The sequence below is a fragment of the Channa argus genome, chromosome 19, assembly GCF_033026475.1.
Source record: "Channa argus isolate prfri chromosome 19, Channa argus male v1.0, whole genome shotgun sequence".
NCBI classification, from domain to species: domain Eukaryota; kingdom Metazoa; phylum Chordata; class Actinopteri; order Anabantiformes; family Channidae; genus Channa; species Channa argus.
Genome location: NC_090215.1, coordinates 12067768 through 12087171, shown reverse-complemented (window position 1 = coordinate 12087171; position 19404 = coordinate 12067768). Strand labels below are relative to the sequence as shown.

The 19404-nt window shown below is 41.9% G+C and overlaps 3 protein-coding genes across 11 annotated transcripts; 2 read left to right on the top strand and 1 right to left on the bottom strand.

Annotated features, from left to right (window-relative positions):
* Positions 1–62: 62 nt before the first annotated feature.
* On the bottom strand, positions 63–11248 carry lnx2a (ligand of numb-protein X 2a). Of its 8 annotated transcripts, none has more exons than XM_067486683.1 (12): positions 11091–11242; positions 9860–10030; positions 8453–9011; positions 5917–6152; positions 5685–5822; positions 5387–5586; positions 4395–4805; positions 4113–4286; positions 3519–3696; positions 3197–3422; positions 2008–2166; positions 63–859 (listed from the first exon to the last, which is right to left on the bottom strand). In XM_067486683.1, exons 3-12 carry the CDS (start codon positions 8854–8856, stop codon positions 724–726), a joined length of 2262 nt encoding a protein of 753 aa, XP_067342784.1. In that variant the 5' UTR covers positions 8857–9011; positions 9860–10030; positions 11091–11242; the 3' UTR covers positions 63–723. The 8 variants fall into 8 exon arrangements, with proteins under 8 accessions (XP_067342784.1, XP_067342785.1, XP_067342786.1 ...); XM_067486684.1 differs by having other exon boundaries at positions 9864–10030; XM_067486685.1 differs by having other exon boundaries at positions 9860–10023; positions 11091–11209.
* A 560-nt stretch (positions 11249–11808) lies between these two features.
* si:ch211-140b10.6 (protein POLR1D-like) lies at positions 11809–14632 on the top strand. 2 transcript variants are annotated; one of them, XM_067485747.1, is made up of 3 exons: positions 11809–11969; positions 12410–12484; positions 13949–14631. In XM_067485747.1, exons 1-3 carry the CDS (start codon positions 11944–11946, stop codon positions 14298–14300), a joined length of 453 nt encoding a protein of 150 aa, XP_067341848.1. In that variant the 5' UTR covers positions 11809–11943; the 3' UTR covers positions 14301–14631. The 2 variants fall into 2 exon arrangements, with proteins under 2 accessions (XP_067341848.1, XP_067341850.1); XM_067485749.1 differs by lacking the exon at positions 11809–11969 and adding an exon at positions 12074–12323 and having other exon boundaries at positions 13949–14632.
* A 186-nt stretch (positions 14633–14818) lies between these two features.
* Positions 14819–19397, top strand: pdx1 (pancreatic and duodenal homeobox 1). The gene is made up of 2 exons (XM_067485745.1): positions 14819–16891; positions 18707–19397. The coding sequence occupies exons 1-2, from the start codon at positions 16513–16515 to the stop codon at positions 19090–19092; spliced, it is 765 nt and encodes a 254-aa protein (XP_067341846.1). The 5' UTR covers positions 14819–16512; the 3' UTR covers positions 19093–19397.
* The last annotated feature ends 7 nt before the right edge of the window (positions 19398–19404 follow it).

Below are 19404 nucleotides of genomic sequence, written 5' to 3'. Positions count from 1 at the left end.
ATAATTTGTACTAAACTGCATTTAAGTTTGTGTTAATATGAAAAAGCAGTCTATCGACCCAATCTTTGACAGAAATGTTTATTATACAAACAAAACACGCATTCACCCATGTATAAAACTCCAGCTGATGGGACAGCTGTTTGTCATAGTGATGAGGCCTAAGGGCAGTTGAGCCCCCAGGGTGCGGCAGGATTTCTAATAAGGCCTGAGGCTTATTCAGCTGGATACAGCGCTGGTGTTGCAGAACATATTGATTTAAAGTGATAACAGGTCATTATCCTAAATGACAGGAGGATCATAGGCTACTTTTTATTTTTTTTCCTTTTAAATACTCTATCTGCCTGCATCGATGCATCCACCTGAATACAGCCCTGGAATCTACAACTGCCTGGTGTGGTAAATACAGCACAGATTGCCTGTTAACAGTTGCAGTAAAATTCTTCCTGCAGGAGTGAAGACAACATGACCATATGAACACAGCAGTGGGTTTGAGTGCAGACTGTCGAGTGACGTGGCACAATCTGGATCAGTTCCCATCTGGTCAGGACAGACTTGGGCCTGCTGTGTATACTACAGTTCTGAGTGCTTTTGGTCCTGGTTTAAGCCTGGTATGGAGCGATGTACAGTAGTGTGTACCACTTCACTTTGGTCAAGGTCATTCCCAATATAGAACATTCTAGGAGGACTCGGTGTGGTGCGCAGCCTGCTTATGATCTGGCCCAGTTATACTAGGCTGCCAGGCCAGGAGACCACAGTGAGAGCCACCTGGCTGCGCTGCTCTTTCAGCATGGGCACCAGAGCAGAGTGGCTCATTCCTGCTGTCGAAAGGCCATTGACTGCCACGATCATGTCTCCACACCTGGAACGTAAAGAAGAGCTGACGGCTTGGAGTGTCTCAGAGATTTACATAGACTGTAAAAATGGTAATGGAAATTATCATGAGAAGAGCAATCCTAGAGCCGAAATGATCAGTTGCTTCTTTCGCTGGTTTTCTTGGTGGCATAGTAACTAAAAATCTTAATATTCAGTTACAACTGAAAATTGCAGAAAATTAAACAGTTCTGTTGGGAACTGTTTTCAGAAATGCATTATTAAACATTTGATATCTGTTTTAATAGCAGCAGACATTCCAGGCAAAATGAACTCATACTAACATGTCATCTTGATGAAGCAACATATCCAATCATAATCAAATGATGTGACTCACTGGTGTTTTAAAGGTTTTCAGACACCGATGGGGCTCTATGACACACAGGATGATCAGGCTTTGGCTACAAAGATAATACATTTTACAATGATCACTTTATTGGTGGTCTTAGCACTTGATTTGTTGCCAAAAGGAAATTTCTATAATACCACAAGATCTATTCTTTAATTTTTTAAACTTTAAAGAGTTGTGGAAATTAAACTGAATAGAAAGCGTATCTTCAGAACATAGTCTGAAGATTTCAGATGAATTCTCCAGATAGCAGAGATGTCTATTAAATTAGTTTTCCAGCATTACTTTTGAATTCTTTCCAATTTATGTGTAAGATGTGGCCAAACAGAATTGATTGTGATTTACTGGTAGTTGGTTGCATCATGGTCATAGATAAGATAGTGTTGAAGCAGCAAAAAAAGCCCAGGCCTATTAAGTTTGGTATAAATATTAACAGGACACACACAAATTAAGTATGTAATGTACATACAACAATTCCCATTGACATGCAAAATGGCAAGACTTAAAGTCTCAACATGCTCGAGTAAAAAGTCTCTAGCCTGAATGTTCTTATTTAAAGGGATGTGGAAAATTCCCTACATTAAATTTAAATTAATATATGGTTTCTAAAACAAAAGTGAAGTGAAAATGTTTTGTTTATCTTCTTGTACAAGGCTCGGTATGTGTGATCCATCATTTCACCACTTATCTATCACCAGCTGGAGGTCAGAGATTATCTACCTTGTAATTTTACCACTATGCAACTGTTAACGTAAACCACAGAGAGTCAGGAACAACGGATCACTCACTTGAGGCGGCCGTCATAGTATGCAGGTGTGCCGAGGACAATGGTCTTGATAAAGAATGCCTGGTTCCCATGGCTCTCCTCGTATCCCCCAACTATGCTGAAGCCCCAACTGCCGGGGTGGCTCCTCCGCAGTACAATCTCATGACTACTGTGCAGATAGCTGCAGGGAAAGGAGCAGTATGAAGGAGGGCTGGAAAGATACACTACTCAAAACAATTAGGGAAACACATGTGACAGGCATTAAAAAGTCCGCTGACGATATCCTTGCTGCTGTGATGACTGGGATGAAATCCTCAGAGACACACTTCTGAGTCACAGTTGCTGTGCTGAAATTCATGCAGCTTGATTGAGCCAGTGTCTTCTGAAATTCACTTTGATTTACAGTCTGATTTTGAATACAACTCTTCTGAGCAAAAACTGAGCAAAACACACAATATACATTAATAATCACTTTCACAAAACTTGAATTGAATGTGATGAAAGTGTTTTTTTCAACAGTGTATAGAAAGTAGATACAAGAAATTAATTACTTACTTTCCCACTTACCAAAATATATTTAATACCTCTAAACATTTGTACTTCTAAATAACTACAGTTATCTTTTTCAATCATTTTCACCAACTTCCAATCTAGTAACACTGTGGACTTAGACAGAACCAAAGTATTAACTATGAAAAACAAATAAATCAACATAAAAATTAAAGTTATTCCTACTGTTATAATTACCTAAAAAATCAGTTGATTTAAAGTAGCATTTTAGTTAATCCTGCTAATAACACAAAGGGACTAGTTTTACATCGATTATATTATTGGATCATAATTATTGATACATCATTCATTACTAATAACAATATGTCACCCTGGCAATCTAGTCCTGTAATTATTGTACAGGATATTGTAAATATTCTGGAATTCCTGTATTTTTTTATTAATCTGAATCTGAAAAGTAACTAGAAACCTAAGTAATGAAAAAAATGTAGTAGAGTAAATTAAGATATTTAGTAAGATGTAGAAGAAAATAGAATCACTGAAGTAAATGACAGACACCTCAAACTTGGTGTACTTGGTTACTTTTCAGAACTGGTTTGCAAAAGTATTCGCAGATTTAGCACAGCATCATTTTCATAGCTCATCATACATCTAAGGTGGTTTCTTTATGTGATTTTTGTTTTTCTTCTCTGTGAACCTACCTGGGTAAACCCAGCCACATCACCCACGAGGGCGACCAGTTGGCATCAAAATCGCTGTCATGAGTATGAGGCAGCAACTCGTCGTGGTCATGTTCTTCCACCATGGTGACCTCAAGCACTCGGAGCTGGACTGAGGGTGAAGCAGCACTGGCCTTCAAGGTGCCGACAGCTTCACTGTGACTTAGGTATGTCAAGTCCTGCCCATTGATGCTCAGCAGGACATCACCTGAGGAGTGAAGGGTGACAATTCAGTAGTTTCTGATGTAAGGTGTTGGGTTAACTGAACTGGCACTATTGTTGTCGTTTCTAGGGAAGAACTCACCTCGTTTGATTCGTCCATCCCTCGACAAGCAGCCATGCGGTTGCACGCTGGTCACAAAAATCGGCAGCTCGCCGCTTTTACTGCCCCTCCCTCCTGCAACAGTCATGCCCAGAGACTCATGGGGTTCCTTCTTCACTGTAATAGTTTTCTCTTTACAGCTCACACATTGGGAAAGGTCCTGGGAATAGAGCAAACACCCACAAAAACACACAGTCAGTCCACTCTCTCTTTGTGTCAACAACCAACAGTCAAAAATGTCTAATTTATGATTCTGACCCCTCCAAGAAAAGGACTTTTAAAAACAAGAGATAAATATAAACAAATGTCACCTAGACTGCAACTTCACACACGGTGTTACTGTAGCTAAATAGCTTGAAAAATGTCTCCATTGATAGAAAAGTATGCAAAATAAACATCCTTTATTTTCACCTGTTGAATAAAAAAAAAGTAATTGTCGTACTGTATACTTTTATTGCAAATAGGACTGAGCACATGCACAGTGAGGATCCAAATACACACTGAAAATGTTCAAATGCACCTGCACAGAGAATTCAACCCATCTCTGCAAACACACCAATAGAGTTTTCTCCTTACTCTGTGGTTGCTGGTGCGGGACAGGTGTATGGGCACAGGACTCAGTGTAGAGCTATGGTTAGGCAGGAAGTGATCAAGGCAATAGAGGTCTCTGGTGGAGCTTGATTTTGGTGGTGGGGGTGGAGTTGGTTTGCTGGACCGGCCAATCAAAAGGTGGACTCGTTCTCCACTAGCCTAGAAAGTCATAGTCAGTGCTTTAGAAACACATTTGGATTGATATTTTTTAGCCTATTTCCTAATCCAAATGCAAATATTAATAAATGATATGTAGTATGAATGAACCTGTATGATCTGTGCAGCCTGCTCGGGGGTGCCATGGCGCAGGTCCTGGTCGTTGACTGCTAAAACGCGGTCATTACTCCGCAGTCTGCCATCCTTTGCTGCTAGGCCTCGCTCCAACAGATCCAACACAAACACTCCTGACTCATCCGTTCTTCGTACCAGCTTGATGCCGAGCTGCTCTGTCGAGTCGCGCTTGTGCAGGGTGATTCTTAGGGTGGCTGGGCTGGATGGGGTGGCCTCAGGGGTGGAGCAGGGGGCATGGGGCACAGCTGGGGTGGAAGAGGAAGAGGGAGGAGCCCGGGACGCACAGCGACGCTCCCTCAGCACAGTCAGCTGCAGGGTGGTGCAGGGACGAGCCAGTGTAGAGCGGGCAAAACTGTGGGGGACATTACTGATGTCCACATTGTTCACCTTAAAAGAGAAAAAAGCAAAAGGTAATTACAGTTTAAAAAACTTTTAAAACGTTTTTGGCCATGTTGGGCACCTGTAAATACAACAATGACCTACTATAGACTTATAATATTGCTATGATGCATATTGCTATGATGCATTAATATGAGCTGCATATTTTCATGTCCAGGTGACACAGAGCAACATTAAGTTTCATTTGTATAACTTTTAGTCATATAAGTGGCCATTTACCATTTACCATATGTCTGGCCATTTGACAAATGGAAGTCTAACATTTATTCCCTTTTGTGTTCTGTTTTGGTCTCTACCAACTCCTAAGACAAAGGAGTCTATTTAGCTGGTAAATGCTACGCTTTCGTTGCCGGCTATTAGTTAACTTTGTTTATGTGTATTTGTGTGCATTTTAAAGAACTTTCTCTCTAAAAACAGCTGCCAGATGCTACTGCTGGAAACAGCAGCTGCGACAGTGAATCGAAACAGTAACGATGCGGGCCAAACCAAAACTATGAGGAAAAAGAATCTAAAATGTTTTTAAAATATTGTTATCAACAAATCCTCCCTGAAATGGCTAAGGCTCTTGCCTGCAGTATTTGATCTCCAGCCAGGAGCCTCCCATCTCGTGCAATGACCCCGTCCCGGTACACTTCCTGAATCACAATGTTGATGAGAGGCGTCTCGTTTCCTCCAACAATGCTGATGCCCAGCTCAATATATGGGTTGGCCCGGTGAACCTCTATGGCAGTTATCTCGCCTTCAGGAAGGGAGGGTAACTTGACACAGCCTAATGGACACACAAATCCCATTACACAAATAATCTGCAGTAATTCATATCTCATGTCTTTAGTGTTCAGCCTTTTGATGGAGGAAGTGATGTCATACCCTCTTCAGCAGAGAGAGGTGGGGACTCAGGGCAGTCCCAACCAGAGGATGTGGAGCTAAAAGAGCGGAGGAGGTGGATGCAGGGATTACTCAGGGGCCGCTTCACTCTGGGGACCACACACTCCAACCCTACCACACCTTAAAAGACAGAGGGACATGAGGAGATGAACAACACTTTTATCTCTTCTTCTAAAATCTCTTCACATTGCACAACACCAGTAGATGGACTCACTGTCTTCCTCCGTGCTCTCCTCAAAAGCAGGGTTATCGAGGCCGGCGTCATCTGTCCATACAGGCCCATTGCTGCAGGCATTGTTAGGTCCAGGGGGCGGCGAAGGTGTGCGGTCTCTCAAGTCGGTCTGTGGGGAGTGGGGTGACCTGGGGGGGCTAGTCACCATCGCTCGCTCATCCCCACTCTCACATCTCAGTGCATCCACACTCATCTGCTGACACCGCATTCCAGGACACCTTTCACCAAGCAACAGGCGTCAGTTTGTTAGTCCATCTGACGTATAAAGAAAACCAGGTTCAGCATCAGTTCAAGGAATGTGATGCAACTGATCCCATTAGGACATTTTGTCATTTTGTTTGTCTCCTTCTTAAAGGAGCTCAGAATGGAGAGTCCCATGTAGTTGGGAGGGATTTGGTGAAAAAGGAGCTCCCAACTCTAATCTCTCACTGATTAGAGAGAAAATACAAGAGGACAATAAAGGAATAAAAGTAAATGTATTTGTGTATTATATTGTGTGCACTCCATGCATCTGTATGCTTCAGAAGTGAGACACGAATGGTGGCTTCTAAAAGTATTCAAACCCCCATCACTTTTCAAACATTGTACAATTTTCTGCATTTAACTACAGGTGCTGTAACAATATATAGCTGTAATTTCACTATCAATCTGCGCGGTACATAGTTGTTACAGAACTTTCCTCTGTAAATCTAGTGTCCAGTGTGTCCTAATCTCATAAAGAAGGTTGACTGACACAGCGACAGCCGACTTTTGGCACTTGTAACTATCTTAGACCCAAGTCTACAGGGCAAGGGTGCGGCGAGCCGATGGGGGCCGAAGGTTTAATCTTTACAGAGGAATATCACGTTAGTCCTCAATATGACCTTGTGTGATCTGTCAAGTTTTATTGTTTACTTGACATGATCTGATATGTGCAACATTTGCTGAGATGTCTCTCTCTATTGCAGTGATTGATAGGGAGACTGTACAGTATAAATAGTTTGCAGCTGTGAAATCCTGAACCGTCTGAGAAAGGATACAAGGGAACTCAGGAACTTTCCATCTTTTTTTGTTTGTTTTACTACATTTAAAGCACATTTGTGTAAATTTGGAAGATGCAATAGTATTTTTTTATTCATAAACGAAAAGTTCAAATGATAAGCAAAAGTTACCTGGTCTTGCCTTAAAGGCATCAAATTGACCATCTATGACTAAAGCCCCCTGTATAAACAGCTAACTGAGAAAAGCTTGTTAGCAGAAGCTTGTCAGTGTGAGCTTGTTAAAGAAAATCCCCTCAACTTAAATGAGGTGGTCAGTGGACAACCAGTCAATAAGCAAGTGTCAAAACACCAGTGGGAGGATCCCTAACCGTCTTAAAGAATTCCGTCATGTAGCTGTCTGCTCCTGATTCCATGAGACAGCTTTGCTCTGACCAAATATTTCACTATAGCAAAGAAAACAGTTCTACAATGTAAACACTCCAAATAGTGTTAAATTTTCAAATAACCACCACCAACAACATCCTTTTCTAGTTTCCATAAACACACATACTACATTACAATTGTATGTGACAGAAGAAGAAAGAGGGAGCACGAAAGAAAGTGCACAAAATTGAAAGGCAGTGAGAAGGAAAGCTCGAGGATATTAGAGGCAGAAACTTGCCCTTTTGCCATCCCAAGTTACGATGACCTCACACATCACCATTTTTGACTCACCACAAGCCAGGGTTGCCCTTGGCTGTCTCACAGAAGAAATGGTTGAAAAGATCCCTGGTGTTGAAGTTGCTCAGCATTATTGCAGAATGAGAACATGGAGCTCCTGGTCAGCCAACCCATGACTGTAGAAGGGAATCACTAATCCCCCGTCACATGACCTACAGCCAAATAATCCCTTCAGGATCTCACAGCACCCGGTCCAAATGGGCCTCAAGCCAAAGCGTGTGGGCGGAGGAAATATTTAAAGTTAAGGATGGCGGGGAAAGTCCAATCATCTGACTCAGGACATCTCCTAATATTCTTACCAGAAACGAGCCAACTATAACGGGTATAATCGGTATTTAAAAGCTATACAAATGCAACTAGGTTTGCAACCAAGAGTTAGTCTCATTATTTTTTATATTTAAGAATTACATTTTCCATTGAAAATATTAATAGTTTAGTCTATAAATAGTCAGAAAAATGAGAATACATGTTTTACACTTTCCCTGATGACAAAGTGATGTCTTCAAATTGCTTCCAAAGTCTGACCAACCATTCAAAATTAGCTGTATTAGTGTACAGCTGTAAAGAACAAAATATGCCAGCAGATATTCACTCCTGCAAACTCCAAAGCAGTGAATGTATAGAATTTGTGATAGATTATGTATACACTTGTAATGTACTGTAAATAACCCTTTTTCTATAATCATTTTGGCCCAATAAAGATGGATTACATGTGTAAAATTTAACTTGTCATGCATAGTGTTTGACCTGTGTTTGCCCACAGTTTACTCTCCCATGCAAACATTTATGTGTTATTTCTATATGTGAGCATATATTACCTATGTTTGAGATGTGCCTCCAGGTCACATCGTGGCATGCTGAGGGAGCAGACTGGCGTTAAAGGGCAGGACACAGACAGCTTGTCCAGCAGCTTGTGAACCAGTATGCTGGATCTGCGGCACGCTTGCAGCTGCAGGCGCGTCCTGTCCAGTGGGCAGAAGTCCCTCTCCTGCAGGAAGCTACGAAGGCAACGGGCGCAGAAGGTGTGTCCGCATGGTGTGTCGAGAGGCTGCACCAGTGGTTGCAGGCAGATGTGGCACACCAGGTCATCATCTACTTCAAGACGATAGTTGTAAAGGTGGTTCTCCCAGCTGCGGTGGATCTGGCCACACTCGGGACACAGAGACTCCAGTGCTGGCTCCACTGGCACAGCTACACTCACCTCACAGCCTGGGCTGCCCATCTCTGCTTCTTTAAAGCAACGCGAATTTGGCACAAATGACTCCAGAGGGGCTGCAGTGTAGGGAAGGGGCACACACACTCCTATCCCATAAGCTTCAGAGGATGAATAGGTGGTAGAGAGGACAGATGCCCCAAAGTGGTTGATGGCACATCACCCTGCAGGTCAGAGGGCACAGCAAGGGGGTTGTTTTATAAAAACAAGTGTCTGTTTATGTGCTTGTGCATTTATTCATGTGGCAAATGCTTTGTGCACGTGAGCCCACGTGTCTGCATGAGATCGAGAGTGGCACTGTGTCTGGGTGTGTGCCAGTTAGTGTGCTGAGATTATGTATTGCTGCTCCTGTCCTCTAATCTGTCAGTATAATCTCTCTTTTGCTCTCGCCTGCTGCAATCTTCCAATTCCACAGAGAGGGAATTATCTGGGATTGAGGCAGAGAGAGGACACAGATCAGAGGAAGTGGGATTGTGAAGCCAACAGAGAGGGAAAGCAGTGCCAGCAAGAGGTAAAAAGTGCAGGGACAAAGTGAAGAAGAAAAGAATGCAAAAGGAAGTGAGGTGGAAGAAATTAATGACACAAATAACCTAAAAAGGCACAGAACAAGAAAAATGAGATTGGAGAAATAATGTGAAAGGGTAGAAAGGGGGTAAAGCCTATGAAAGAGATGAAAACAAAGACACAAGAAAGTAGCATTTCTGTAAATGTTCCCCACAGCAAACTTGATATTTTTGGATCGGGTCATGTACGGCAGATGTACTCAGCCTCTTCTTCAACAGAAACAGAACATGCCTAAAGCAATATCTTAAAAATATAGCACTCCACTCTGTGGAGGTGTGCAGAGTGTGTTCTCAGAGTATGTGCTGATCATTTCCACTGTGTTTCACCTCCAATGGCACTCAGACCTTCAGCCGCTCTATTAACTGGGGCCAAGTCAGCCTGATGCAATCAGCAAACAGCAGAGGGCGTGCCTCAGCACAGAGCAGGCCAGCCAAGCCACAGTAACTACCTGCCTCTGTTCCAGCCAGAGTCTGCTCCTGTCTCCATGACGACCTGGAGCCTGTTCTGTTCAGTGGGGCTTGACATTCAGAGTGTAGTCGGAGAAAGATGCAGAGAAGCCACACAACAGATGCACTTCTCTCAGCAGGATGCTCTGCTCCTCCCTGGTACAGCCTGAAAGCTTGTCAGACAGCGACGATCATTAGAGCCACCCCTTTTTTTGTTGTTTTTTTTTTGCTGCTTTTTTCGTCTGGTCTCCATGGTTACCCATTTCTGTGACAACCTGTCTCTTGTCTCCTTGGCTACCGGACTGATAGTTACTTATTTCTGCCTCCTTTAAGTATTTGCTCCTGTCTGTGTGTGACTGGCTGCGTCTGTCTCTATCCCGCAGCTGGACATGAATTAATCATTAGGACACAAGGCTTCTCTGTTTGTATAACAAAGCTGTGACATCACCACATCACACACACACACGTAAACATGCACAAACACATCCACACCTACATCATGCACATTATCTTTTGGGTAACAGATTTTGCAAATTTTCAACAAGTCTTCCGATTTTCACAGTGGCAGCAGTTCACAGGCTCATTAATGAAAAGCACTTGTAGCAAAAGATTCCTCTGCACATGTCAAATGCACACAATTGCTTGTGAAATAGCTCTCTTTTTAATCCCACTATGTGTCAGTGTGAGAGTCCAAGGCCATGCTGTTATTTAATCACACTACATTCTGTATTACTAAACAGTCTTGACCCTGCACCTGTCTGTGCTAATTTTTATTTTGCAGAGATGACAGTCTTATCTAAAGAATAATACCTCCCTTTTAGAAATTAAATTTTACAATAAATATAAAAAGCACTGACAGCTTAGCCTACATTTTCACAAAACCCTACCTCATTATTTCCTAACTTATAAATCCAGAAAAGGCTGTTAGCCACCTGATAAAATAGGCCTGCTTCTATTCTGCAGAGTCTGTTCACACATCACAACAGTCAAAAAGACAAGCTACAAAAACTGACAGATTTAACAGAAAATGACATTTTTCTATTACAATAGTCAAGATTGCAGTGTCATGATCTATTATCCCGTAAGCATTTGACAAAACAATATCATTTTTAATTATTGCCCCATCTGTCTGACTCCATCCCACCCTCCACAAGGGGAAAAGCTAGGGCAGACTACTATGGTAATATCAATGCAAATCCAGCCACACACTGATATATGCAGATGCATTGTTACCTTTTCCGGCTGCTCTTCCGCGCCGTGCACTCCGGCCCCAAAAACGGGGACGATTATCTGCTGCTGAGCCTCAATCACGCAAAAGACTGTTCCGCAAACCCGCACGAAAACGTCCCCGTGCCTTTGGCGGACTAGGCCCCGCCCACTGCTGTCCGTCAACTGAAGAGGCGGGGCCAGGGGAAGTCAATCAGGAGAAGAAGCATGGATGGCCTCGTAACAGCCAGGTTAAAAAGAAAGTAATCTTTTTGAAATTAATATAATAATTTTTTAAAGTTATTTTGTAGGTCAACAAGTCTTACTTCAAGTCTTATACTAAAACATAGTGTAGGCAAACGTATTTTCTAACTGCTCAGTAAATTATGAACTTTTGTTTAAGCTGGAACCCATTTAAATTCTAATCAAAGCAAATATCATATATTCAGGAGTCTCAGCTCATTACATGTTTCCATACTACTCTTTCAGTGGATTTATCTGTGTGTTGAAAATGTAAAAACATCCCTGCAGTTGGTGAGTTATTATGAGTATAGTCACAAATGGCCATAAATTCTTGAATTCCCACTTTCTCAATTTCTAATAAACTGTAAAGTTTAGGGATACTAATATAATTTTTTTTAACTAAAGTTTTGAAGTATATTTTAAAGCGTTTTAGCCTTATCCATACTGTGCATGGATTTTCAGGCATGGTTTTGTCTCAAATTGAATTAGGCATCACCAAGGACAGCCCAAAACCCGGGGTCCACGGTTGTAGGACCTAAAAGCCAAGTAAACAAAAAAGATGTTACATTAATTAACTTGTAATCACTGTGTTTAGTTAAATTATATTTTGCTATAATTCATACTTTAATAAGACGCGATGGCAGAAGACAATGAACTGGAAAAGTATGTCACTATCTTGTTATTTATACTCAGCTAAGTTACTGTTGCACACAACGCTAGTTTTCCACCCATTCATCAGAAGGGTGATATTTATGGATGTCAGCTGTTACATATTTATTGTGTGTATTGCTTGTAAGGAAACGTTGCCGCGATAGAAGATGCCTTCAGCTGTTCAGTGATGTGTCGTTAAATGTCAGCTAAATCAGCGAGTTCCCTCTGTTGGGACTGAGCGGATTCAGAAGCTCGGGTCAAACCAGGACATTACTGCTCCTTCTCATTCACTCAGTAATGATTCATTTCTCCTCCTGCTCCCCCAGTCACTCTGTTTCCCCTAATGAAATTATTCTTCCCATTTAGGTTTGTGCGTCTTTGTCCTCAACCCCTGCTCATTTCCTTCGTTTTACATGACTCATGTTGACATTTTTCTTGATTTATCGGTCTAGGCGCGCGATAGAGGAGCTACTCAGAGAGACGGACAGGGCTCGGGTGAGAGCAGAGACCATGGGCCCTACAGGATGGTGAGCAATATCTTTAAAATCCCACCTGTATCATCCTGCAAACAACTATTATTTAACTGATACTTATTACGTCTGCTGTACTTGCATTGGGACAGATTATTCTATAGAGACGATGTTGGGTGTGTTTAGGTTCAGTCTGTGTTGTATGTATGCTCTAAAAGGCGACTTCACCAATTTTCAACTTGCCTTTTATGGTATTCTTTCAGGATGTAAATGTACATAAATGCTTATAAACTTCTCTCTTTCCTATATTAAAATATTGATCCACTTCTAGCTGAACTACTCCTCCAGATGACATCCCCCAGAGGAGTTTTTTTATCATTAAGAGTGATGTCATCTGGGGTAGATCTGTAAACGCAGGTTGAGCATCATGCAAAAGTATGAGCAATGAAGTAATATAATAAACTCAAGTGATGGTTCTTCCAAGTGATGTCACCTGGAGGCATTTTTCAGCTAGAAGTAGATAGATATTTTAATATAGTGAAGTCAAAGGTGAATTTTATTGCATTTAGGTACATGTACTACCAAAACTAGAACTAAAAGAAATGCATTCAAAATCAGTGAAGGCGTCCTTTAATCACAAGTAGTCTGTCCCATTACAGTATAAGTAAATGGTAAAAGATCTGCACTTATATAGCACTTTTCTACCTATTGGCTCTCAAAGCGCTTTACACTGCTTCTCAATCACCCATTCGCACTCACAACCACACGCACTCACATACACTGATGAGGGAGCTGCTATGCAGCTGGCCAACACTCACCGGAATTCAGTGTCAGGTTCAGTGTCTTGCTCAAGGACAATTCGACATGTGACCAGAGGAGGCGGGGATTGAACCAACAACTGTGAGATTGGTGGACAACCCCTCTACCTTCCTGTGCCACAGTTGCCTCCACATTAATTTTTTTGCTATACCACAATGATCCACATAATAATATAATCTAAACTAAAATAATATATACTATTGACCAAAACACAGATAACTAAAAACAATTCCATACTGACTACTGTCACCTCTCAAAGAAGATAAACAATTCATAATATTTTTAAGAAACAAAACCAAAATATTTAGCTAAGCCAATTTTCTGTAAATAAACTTGGCATTATAATAAAACATGTTTTATTGGAGTTAATATGTCAGAACTGAATTATGCTTGAGCTCTTTTGGAGGACCATTGATGGGTTTGTTAAGGTCTATAAGATTATGACACCACTCTAGATATATCAAAAACACCTCTGTGAGTGTTTTTACCGATCGGGTGCATGAGTCATGCGTGTGCACCATAGGGTAAAGAGACTAATTCTGTAGCTTAGTTTGGTTCAACCACAGATTTCCAGAAAAATACTTAAATCTTGGCAACTTAGCATAATATACTGATACATGTGATCACATTTCTTGGTCCCTCGAATGTAACCTGGTGTGTCAGATGTCAGTTAAAAACTGTATCCGCTCACTTCTCTTACAGGTTGAAATGTCCCCTCCAGACCACTAACAAGCGCTTCCTCCTCAACACTCTGCGCTCTACCGGCTTGCAGCGGCGCAGCGGAGAGCCCAGAGCCGCAGAGTCATCGCCCACAAGAGGGCGCCTGAGGAGCGAGTCCCCAGACAGAAGCCGCGACCGCAGCAGAACATCTTCCAGAGGTCGTAGGAGTCCTGGAGACCCCATGCACCATAAACACCATCACAGGGAAAGTCGCAATAACAAATACAAGAGACATGATGGAGATAAAGAAAGGAATTACAGCCACAGCAACAAGAGACAGCGGACACGTGAAGAAGATAAACAGGATAGAGAAAAAAACAGGCAGACTTCATGAATAACGCCACTTTTCCACACCTGTGCTACCTGGATAGGAGCACAGGTGAGGACATTTCTAAAACTGCCTTCTGAGCAGCCAACATACCTCCAAGGAGCCAGAAGAAACCCTGATCTATCCTTTAATGTCTGGTGATATATACGACTGTTTTTTCCCACACACAGAGACAAGATATCTTATGTAAGTTAACTGTGAACTAACAAAAACTGGACTTTTTAAACTATCGAGTGGCCATTATAACAGCCACTAGCTTATTAAAACTTTTCAAAAATTATCTTTATAGATTTTTAAAAACATTTGTATGCCCCCCCCCCCCCCCCCCCACCTCTCACATGACTCATGGTTTTGTACAGGAGGTAATGTCCTCACCTTTCCTCTGTCATTATTCAGTGGTCATAATATTTACATAAGCCATGCGGCTGTCGCCACTAGGTAAGCACGTTTTATCGCGTTTCCAACTTTTGACATGTATACCCCGGTAATCAGAAACAGTTTTATTTGTCAAAGGAGAAAAACGCGTTTTCCTGACACTCCTTGTCTCTGAATTACGTTGTCTACAACGAGCAACACATTAAGGCTGCGGTAACAATAACGAATGATAAACACATGGCTAAAACCGTGTATAACTCTTTAGCCTTTTCACGTGTGTCTGCGGAACTGTTGGAGATGTGGGACAACAGATGGACATTTGCTCAAGCGTTGAAAACGTCGTAGTCCTGTTTATACCTTTCCTATCCATTTGGTCCGGCTCTGTGTCTTTAAGCTTGCACTCTTTTTATTGTTCCGCACCCAGTCAGGTCGTTTTAATATACATGGCAGCTGTCAGTCTCTTTGGTCACCATAACCCATTTGTCTATTAAAGCAAACTTGACCTGCTGTACTCTTCGTTTAAGCCATTACGCTAGAAATTCTGCCTGGAAACTCTGCTAAAGTGCGTTTAACGCCCCTCATGCTTCATAAATCACATTGTCCGTATCCACGAATGGCTTCGGTTAACTGTTTCCTTCCTCTTTAAAACGGTGATCAAATATAAACACCATTAAGCCATAGTACAGGGGGTGATTTGTATAGAATTGGTTTACTTGAACTTTATTGCATTGCTGAGTGCCCCATTAAGATACCGTGTAAAGGGCCATAATTGCTTTTGAAGAACTCAAGGCAAATAGTCTATTGATACACACTATCAAGGTAAAAGCCCCGTCGCCCTGTACAATTTACATGGAAAATAGGTAAATCACACCTATCATATAGCAGAGGCTGAAAATGTTGCATAAAGGCTCGTGTGAGTGTGGAGAGAAGCTCTACACCTCGCAGGTTAATTGAGTTGTGTTGGTCACTCCAACCTAATTAGTTTACCACGAGAGCTGCTGTTTAATGGGGCGAACACCCACCCGCTAAAGGCTAATGGGCAGCAAACACCGTGAGAGTGCAGCGGCTCTGTGTTTGTCATCATCAAGGGCCCTTCGTACAGGGAAAGAGGGCCCACACGCGCTAAATGGTGTTAAATGATGCATTTACAGAAGTGTAATGGGTACATTTTTAAACTCAGAAAAGTGTAGGCCTTTGGAAAAAAAAAAAAAAGCTTGTGGAAATGGGTCTCGTGTCTGAGGCATTTCTCTCGAGTTTCCAAGACGACTCCCTTTCCATCCAGGTCTCTTATCTGGCAGGTCAACCAATGTTTGCGCCCATACATATCGATCTGTCAGCCACAAAGTGCAGACAGAGATATATCCGGATAACTTGTCGATGGCTGCATTGTTTGAGAACAACTCTACAGGTCCTATGCGAGAAAAACGTTTCTCCTTTATCCTTTGTCTGAAGGCAGAGTCCCACAGATTCACCTGCACACCTATCTGCTGCTGTGGGCGTAAACACAGCTGCGTGCCAGATCGCTCAAACGTAGCGGTATTTACAGAGTGGCATTGATTTACGCACTGGATGGTGTTCTGTTCAGTTTGCTGAAAAGCCCCACACGCTGTAATATATCCTGGAAACTGAGGGGCTACAGGTCTGGCGTTTTGAGCAAACAGTGAAACCAATACCTTGAGCGCTCCAGAGTCACATGGTGACAGAGTGACACACCTGCGTGGAGCCGTGAGGGACTTCGCAGTAGCGCCAGAGGCAGGTAGAGTAAAAGATCCACGCCGAGGCAGGCCGTAGGTACGGTGCATGTGCGCGCAAACGGCCCCGCAGCCTCGGGACCTCTGCAGCCATGAATCGTGAAGAACAGTACTACGCCTCTCCGGTTTTTAAAGACTCTTGTGCCTACCAGAGGTCACAGGGTGAGGACTACAACCACAGCCCGCCGCCCTGCCTCTACATGAACAGACAGGTTCATTCAGTCTACACACCACCGTCCATTGGTGCCTTGGAGCAGGCCAGCCTTCCTGACATTGTAACCACTTATAGTCTACCCAGCATGCGGGAGGATCCAGCTGTGCCTCAACTCCATCACCCACAGGGTCTCCAGCAGCCTCTCCAACCCAGCACAGGGTATGGAGAAACGGGAGAGCAGAGCAGATATCACCTCCCTTTCCCTTGGATGAAAACCACTAAATCTCACTCGCACACCTGGAAGGGACAGTGGACAGGTAAACCACAAACCGCTACAGCAAATGCAATTTGTTCATGCTCACGATAACAAAAAGAATCACTGAATGGAGACCAACTCAATCTGAATAGGAGATTTCTCAGTGCCGGTCTTCCATTGATTTCCATTGTAAGTAGTTATCAAACAAGGCTTCAAATTAAAATACAGTTTTGTTTACAATATTTACCTACTTGTAGTCATAGCACTAGCGAATGTGTTTCAAACAATAATTCTAGGACACAATGGCCCATGCTCCCAACAATATGATCCTGGGTGTTTCAGTTTACCTTGTCACTCAATTTGTAAAAGGCCCGGAAGGGCAACCTCGGCTTTTATCAAATGTTATCGTCAGAAAAGTGGGGTTTTGTCTGTACAAAACATTTTCACAGATATCCATTTCTATTCATCAACGGCTGGATCATGTAGGGTATAGTAGGACGGTTAAAAACGTTGCCATTTATTGACGCGGGTTTTCGACATGAAAAAATATTTCAGTGCCGGTTTTATATTAACAGTAATTGTCACAAGTTTGGAGATCAAATTAATTTTCAGAATACATTTTTTTCTGTTTCTATTCTGTCTATTGTTAATTAAATGTATTTATTGTTAAATGTAATGTATTAAATGTATTTATTGTTAATGAAAATTATCTATTTAACAAATGTATAGTAACGAGCAGAGAGATAAGTACCGTAATCTTTTTTCCCTACTAAAATAAACCCATAAACTAGTTCTTAGACTTTTTTTTTTTTTTTTTTTTACATCTGAGAAACGTATTAAAAATCGAACATGTTATTACTTGTCTCTTTAGATTAGGAACATCTAATCCGTGACATTTGCATTTGGTTGACTTTTCCCCACGACTTTTGTGTTAAAATGTTATGATAATTATAGCACACACTATAGGTTCTGTTAATTAGTATTAGTTGAAGTAGTTTTAGCAAAAAAGCTGAGAATTTATGAAGCACATAAGAGGACATTAAAATAGATAGATATAGATGCTGTTGTGAAAACGAAGTTGGTGAAAAGTAATAAATAAAAAATGCAAATAGCAAGAAGTTAATGCGAACCGTCACCGATTCTTTCATTTGCATAAAACGTTATTTAGTTATTCACTTAGATGTGACAATTCAAAATACAGTGTAGTCTACACATAGTCCTGTTTTCTCTTTGAATAAAAAAAAAACCGACTTCTAGAGGGAAAAATATTCAGTGTCACATATAATTTGATAGATAACTGAATATTTAAATGAAATAAAATTGCAGTGGTAGTGAGAGCAGTTTACTGATTTGACATTTGTACATGTTCTGTAGCGGTAAGCAACACGAGGTAATTCCTGATCTGACTCTTTTCACTAAACTGCATTTGGTCCTTCCTGCAGGAAGGAATCCAATTAAATATTCATTTATTTATTTGATTATTTGATGTTACTGTCTCTGACCTTTGACCTCTATAAACGTATCAGCAATCCAGCCAAATAATTTGTGAGGCATTAGTGTAGCCATTAAACCTAAATTTAATTATTTGAAAATAATATATTTTTCTAAGAACCTAATAGGCTGAAGCTTTAAAGAATCCCCATAGTAACTGCTGCTTCCCAGATTTGCAGTGGTATTATGATTGTAAATATGTGAAGTGAATATTTCAATTTATATATATGCCCTGTCTAATAAAAAATAAAGCCCAGTAGGTCATTTTATTTTTTATCACAACAGGCCCAATTAAAACAGGGACTAAAAGATTTAGTCCAACTTATTAGAATAATCAAAGACTTAAAATGACGTGTCTCAAATGCTACTAAATCTCTGTCTTCAGGGCCATATATGATGGCTGAGAGTGAGGAAAACAAACGCACGAGGACTGCCTACACGCGCGCCCAGCTGCTGGAGCTCGAGAAGGAGTTCCTGTTCAACCGCTACATCTCGAGGCCGCGCCGCGTGGAGCTGGCGCTGACCCTGAGTCTCACCGAGCGCCACATCAAGATCTGGTTTCAGAACCGGCGCATGAAGTGGAAGAAGGAGGAGGACCGGAGGAGGGCCAGGGGGGGCGAACCTGATCAGGACTCCTCCATCTCCTCTGGAGACCAGGGGGAAGCCGCAGGGGGGGTCTCATCCACAAATGGACCTCATACCAGTACACCGCCTGTATCCCCGCTACATGGTCATTCTCTCTCTGCTTCTGGGTGCAGAGAGTCCGCATAGACCCGCAGAAAACATTTTTTCTCTGGACTCGGACTTTTATCCTACGAAATGGAAACTCATTAGGAAGAAGAGATTTAGGCTAAAATAGTTTCTCCTTAAAGCGGTGGCCTTTACAACAAACAGGCCGCTCTGTCTTGTTTTTCTTTAAGTAGACATCTCTTTGAACTCCATAACAGACCAGTATCTCCTCGTTCCTGGGCTGAAACGGTCTAATTCTCCATGCATCTGAGATTTCTGGGCACCAGATAAATAAACCAAACCACAGAGGACCACGTTCTTTTCCCCCAGCAACATGGATTCAGCGGCACATGG

Coding starts and splice junctions, on each gene's coding strand:
- lnx2a (XM_067486682.1), bottom strand. CDS start 8,856: ATGGGCAGCCCAGGCTGTGAGGTGAGTGTAGCTGTGCCAGTGGAGCCA. Junction 4,806..5,386: donor CTGGAGATCAAATACTGCAG/GCAAGAGCCTTA, acceptor TTCTCTTTTAAG/GTGAACAATGTGGACATCAG. Junction 3,697..4,112: donor CCCGCACCAGCAACCACAGA/GTAAGGAGAAAA, acceptor CTCTATTCCCAG/GACCTTTCCCAATGTGTGAG.
- pdx1 (XM_067485745.1), top strand. CDS start 16,513: ATGAATCGTGAAGAACAGTACTACGCCTCTCCGGTTTTTAAAGACTCT. Junction 16,892..18,706: donor CTGGAAGGGACAGTGGACAG/GTAAACCACAAA, acceptor CTCTGTCTTCAG/GGCCATATATGATGGCTGAG.
- si:ch211-140b10.6 (XM_067485747.1), top strand. CDS start 11,944: ATGGCAGAAGACAATGAACTGGAAAA. Junction 11,970..12,409: donor GAAGACAATGAACTGGAAAA/GTATGTCACTAT, acceptor TTATCGGTCTAG/GCGCGCGATAGAGGAGCTAC. Junction 12,485..13,948: donor ACCATGGGCCCTACAGGATG/GTGAGCAATATC, acceptor CTTCTCTTACAG/GTTGAAATGTCCCCTCCAGA.